General features: G+C 35.6%; 1 protein-coding gene across 1 annotated transcript; it reads left to right on the top strand.

Moving 5' to 3' along the window:
* The first annotated feature begins 293 nt into the window (after positions 1-293).
* On the top strand, positions 294-866 carry LOC124788544 (secreted RxLR effector protein 161-like). Its single transcript, XM_047255815.1, has 2 exons — positions 294-615; positions 664-866. Exons 1-2 carry the CDS (start codon positions 294-296, stop codon positions 864-866), a joined length of 525 nt encoding a protein of 174 aa, XP_047111771.1.
* Positions 867-5,636: the final 4,770 nt, after the last annotated feature.

Here is a 5,636-nt window from a genome sequence, read left to right as displayed (position 1 = left end):
ATCCATGTGTTTACTATGCTATATGAACGTGAACTCATAGTAACTGCATATGTACATGATACAATGTTGTATGGAGACAAAACTGAAATAGGAAGGATGAAAAATATCTTAAGTGCTGAATTTGAAGTAAGGGATCTTGGAGTTGCATGGCATGTACAATCAATTCAAATTATGGTGAAGATGGCACCCTGGTTTTAGACCAGTCAGAATATGCTAAAGAAATATTAAAGGAATTTCAAATGGAAAACTGTAAACCTGTGCAAACTCCACCAATCATCAATTAAAAGCTGCAAATGCAACAGATGAAGACAAACTCACTGAACATGAGGCATCAAGATACAGGATCACAGTTGGAAGCCTTGGCAATGGGTACAAGGCCAGATTTAGCAATCCCAGCAACATACTTGAACCAGTTCAGCAGCAATCCAAGTGAGGAACACTGGCGTACCGTCAAACATACACTACGCTATTTGCATGGTACAATGAATGATGCACTTGTTTTCTGTAAGACTGGTAAGAAGTTCATGATGTATACTGATGCAGACTGGGGAGCTGATCCAAACCACTGTAAATCAATTAGTGGATATTTGACAGTATTTTGGGGTGCAGTTGTAAGTTGGAACAGCAGGAAACAGTGAACTGTGGCACTGAGCACTGTTGAAGTAGAGTTTGTTGCACTGAGTGAAACTGTAAGAGAAGCAAAGTGGATGAACAGCTTTCTCAGTGAAATTGGTGAAGATTTTTTCCTGCACCATCCCATGAAGATTTTCATCAACAATCAAGGTGTGGAGAAACTCACTGAAAATCATGAGGCTTCTGAAAGGACTAAACATATGGATCTGAAGATCATTATAAAAGGAAAATGAAAATATAAAATAAGATGTATTAAATAATTATTCGCTCTCGTAAGTATGTAGTAGTAGACTTGAAATTAAAATACTTTCATTGTTGTCAGTGTATCTAAAAGGTCTCACTGCACCCACAGCATCATTTGCAGTATATTATCATTTTAACTGCTTGTCAGTCCATACTGCCCTTTATAAAAACTTGCACTTTCCACTATTTGCAAACCTTCTTTGCTGCCACAGTCTCTCAAGTTCTTCAGCCTAACATATTGATACAACTGCCACTTTCATACGGCAAAGTGCTGGTATTTGATATTCATTCCATTAAATTACAAGTAAATATAAACTACTAAACTGTTTGCTGCTTCATTACCAGTTAAAATTAATCTCCTTTCATAAAATATGTCATTACCCTATGAAATATACCATCTTAGTTCTTGGAGCTTCTTTTGTGCCCTCTCCTAACTGATAAGCCAATGATACTAGAACACTTTCTATTTCACATGGCCCAATGTATAAATGAAAGAACTTTGCTATATATTTTTTCCTAGTATTGGATTGTTGGTGATTTTTGATGAGGTTCCGATCTTCCACTTTAAAAAACTTCCACTGCTTTTCCCTTGCCCTTTCTGCTCTTGTGTCAGCCTTTTATGGTGCCTTTTTGATTCACTCTGTGATTTTCCCACTACCATATCTGATCTGACCTTTTACAATCTTCTCAGCAACAGTAATTTTGCTTCTATTGAAGTATGAATCAACTGAACTACACCCATACTACAATGAACTGCTTCACTGAGGTATGTGTCTATTCCTGGCAAAAATTTGATACATACTGAAAGCTTGTCTGACATAATATCCTAAAGCATGCCCCCAACAGTCCCATAAATCGTTCGCCCTTATATGAATTAAGGTTGTAGAGAAAAAAGAATGTGACTTTTATCCCAACCTTTACTACCTCATTCATTCATCTGCATGATGTGAATAATACGGCATGATCTGAGAGAATACCTTTTGACTTTTGGCAGTCTTGCAGGTTTTGTTGTTTCAGAATCTGGAGACACTGTATCTTCATGGTCAAGTTAGTCGTACACAGACTTGGTGAATGTATCTGCCAGTACAAAGCAGTATTGTCACCCAACTAATCCTTTAGACAGTGACCTATGGAAATGTACACATAGCAGCTCATTCGGTGTGTACAGTTCTATAGCATGAAAGTTGCCACATCTCTGAGCATTCACATGTTTCACAGCCTGACCCATGTTGCTACCCTTTTTGATCAATGTAACCATTTGTACTCTCATTTCATGTTGATAGTGTTGTACTGTTTTGTGGCATACTGTGGCCAAGATGGCAATGATACTTCAGTATTATATCCTCCGCTAATCCCTCTGGAAGCCAATTCATCCACCTTTGTGGGAGACATTTCTCTTGATTGTACACACCAGTGCAGAATTCCATGTCTGTGGATCATCTCCCTCAACAATGTTCAGGATGAAGTCGCTGACTTTTCTTATGTTTGGCCGCAAGTCTAGGTAATCAGTAAGCTTTTGCTACACGGCATAGACTGTTTTCCATTCCCTATGTTTTGGCTATCCAGTCTATGGACATTATGGTTTTGACTATGAAGGTTAGGCCTTCTATATTCTCAGCCATGTTGCTTACCATCTTTTAATTTTTGTAAGTACATTTGTGTTTTTATCTAATCTCATAATTAAATGCCTATGGCTCTGACATTATGTAGATGTATAGGGGTTCAATCAATATCACTCTTTATTTCTATTTGTTTAGATATCTGTCTGATGATTTGGCTATAAGCAATGAAACTGGTAGTGCCTTAATAAAACTGGTTTAAGATGCAGCTGTTTTCAGAGCTCTTGCTGTAAAAAGTCTTGTGCACTGGCAGTCTTTTTCCATAATTGTGGATGCATGCTTGGTCCCAGTTTATCATCACTGCTGTTATCCTATCAGTCTGCAGGAAACACTGATTGTTTCTGACATCCTGCACCAGATTATGGCTGAGCTAATAAGCAAAGTTATTTTGCTTTTCTTTATAGAATCTGATCTTGAGATTATATTCTTCAGTCAGCATTGCCCAATGTATGATCTCACTGTCTCTGAATATTGATGATTTTAGCATTGCCAACACTCAATGATGGGATTACACATATGTTTTCCTAAAATCATATAATCTCTAAATTTCTTTATTGAAAACAAAAAGGCCAGTATCTACAATTCAGGCACAAAATATTGGGTCTCGGCATCTTGTAACTTTCAGGTGCATGTTGTTATTAGTCGCAAATTCCTTTATTTACAAACTCGGTGTAAGCACACCTCAACTCCTGTGATCCCCCTTCACCTCCTATTAGTTTGACAGAAATACAAGCAGAATTTAGTGTGTAGAGGAAACAGTTATCCGAGAAATACTGTACTGCTGTGAAAAATTAAACAGTGGATTTTGAGGTAAACTTTTTTAAAGAACCAAACTGTATCACAAGGAAGTGAAATGTATCTATCATTTATATACATCTGTGTCTAAGAAAATTGAATAAATGAATTCATTTATTGTCACTGACTTCCAGAACTGGGAAAGCACAAGCCCTCCCCACCCCCTCCTACTACCATCCCCGCACCTCCTCCATTCCCCTCCATTCTTATCAGTTTGAGGGAAACAGGAGCAGAATGTAGTCCATACAAAAACAATTATTTGAAAGGAAATTACATGAATTTGTTACTTTCAACTTTGTCACTGTTATTTACAAAATAACCTATCAGACAGAAACATGAATAGGACATTAATTTTTAGTATGAGTGCAGAGGAGGATAGCAATAAGAAAGAGGTGCAGTTTAAGATGGAGTACAACAGTGTGGAAGTCTAGTATACTGGTCCAGACTTGAGATACTGGGATAGGTTCTATGCTGTGGAAATCTTAGATGTCCGATGTACAATGTAGAACCCTTTTAATTTATGAGAAGAATCATTTAAAAATACAGTGCTAGCTCAGACATTAGATCACATTCTGTTTGTAGTAAGGATGGATGGAGTTTAACTTTCTGTCTGCATCAATATTAAATTCCAATCACACCAATGTATGTCTACAGTGAAAATTGGTGTTGGTTTAAAAGTTATACTGCCATCCATCAAAAGAATGTGTGGGTCACTACGGTACAGCTAACTGAGAATCATACAGTTAGTTAGGAACCCATCACAATCTGAATTCATCATGGAGCCTACTGTTTGAATCTATCGAATTTACTACTACAAATGGTTGTATGGTAGACTACTATATCAACTGCGTCAAAGTGATCCACATGTCTGCATGAACTATTATAGAACATTTTTCTGAGCAAACACTAGTACAGTTAATGAGAAATGAGATGTATGATGTGCCGTTTTTGGTGTGTGTTGTGTGTGGTGTTAAACACTTTGATGCTGTCTTGTTCAAATATGTTATCCATGTATAGTAACACATTGTCCCCTTTTTCTGCCCCATTGTGTTGTCATATGAACTATTATAACACATTTTCTCATATAGTATTCCTGATTTTGGATTCTTACATCACAGAATTCTATGCTGTTATACTCCATCCTATTGTGAAATTTCCTGCCTGCTGGGTTCTTTCACTTTGACTACTATTTGCTAGTAATGCAACTTCAATACATTTCAAAAAGAATTGTCAAACCAAATACTGCAAATATTATTAAAATTCATATAATATTGCAGGGTGTACTCATCCATTCCTTTTTCTCGATCTGCTGCTGCAACAGTCACTGAGTTACTGTATGTCCACTGCAGCATGCTGTTTTATGCCAAGAATGTCTCAAATTGAACATTATGTTTCAGAACTTCTTTTTATTATATCATCTAGTTTTTAACCTTTTTATGTTCACTGGTGTAATGATAGATCAGTATTCTTACATATTCCATACAATTTGCCAAGTCCACCATGCTTACTGCATGAATTTACATAAAGTACTCACATAAGCAATTACATGCTTCTTGCACAAAATCTCATAAGACACTCACATACACCTTACTCCATTAAATGATCATAAAGTACTGACCTTTTGTGCCAACATGGCTGCCCCTTCTATGCACAATTTCGAACAATCGGTATTGTTATAAGGTTTTTTTTAATAAAATTACAATTAAAACTGTTACCTCAAAATTAATGACTCATTTCAGAAGTTGCACTAGCTCTTATAGATCAAATACATAGATGAATTTTCAAGCATATAACATTTTAAGAGTGTATAAATGCTCAAAATATGAAGTATTAACAATATTTTTACTATTTTTATTAAATACAAAAAGTACATGGTTCGGAAAATGTTCCTGTCAATGTATATGTTTCCAAGTCTCCCATTGAATGTGGCAAAATAGGTCTTTTATTTATTATTGACAAAACACCTAGAGAACTGCCTATGTTTACATGCCACTTATAACATTTTCGCTAATTACATTTTAATTTTCTAATTAATTTTGATTCTCTCAGTTGGTTTCTACTTTAAATACCACAAACTTTAATTCAGCTACTGTTTTACCACAAATCCATCTCAGTTTCAAGGAAATGACTTTGATCATTGTACTCAATCATTTGTTCCAGATTTCACCTAATTACATTAATCCTAAATATTCCTACCAATTACAGGACATATATACTTCAATACAATTATAATTTAGTAACCAGTTTCATTGTAACAATTTTATACGTATAGGTTTACCTATACCACTACCTTTTGTTTACATCAGTGATTCCTGTTTATTTCAAATTGAATCAAAAAATACATGG

The sequence above is a fragment of the Schistocerca piceifrons genome, chromosome 3 (assembly GCF_021461385.2).
Source record: "Schistocerca piceifrons isolate TAMUIC-IGC-003096 chromosome 3, iqSchPice1.1, whole genome shotgun sequence".
NCBI lineage: Eukaryota > Metazoa > Arthropoda > Insecta > Orthoptera > Acrididae > Schistocerca > Schistocerca piceifrons.
This window is presented reverse-complemented; position numbering and strand designations above follow the sequence as displayed.

Coding starts and splice junctions, on each gene's coding strand:
- LOC124788544 (XM_047255815.1), top strand. CDS start 294: ATGCAACAGATGAAGACAAACTCACTGAACATGAGGCATCAAGATACA. Junction 616..663: donor ATTTTGGGGTGCAGTTGTAA/GTTGGAACAGCA, acceptor GCACTGTTGAAG/TAGAGTTTGTTGCACTGAGT.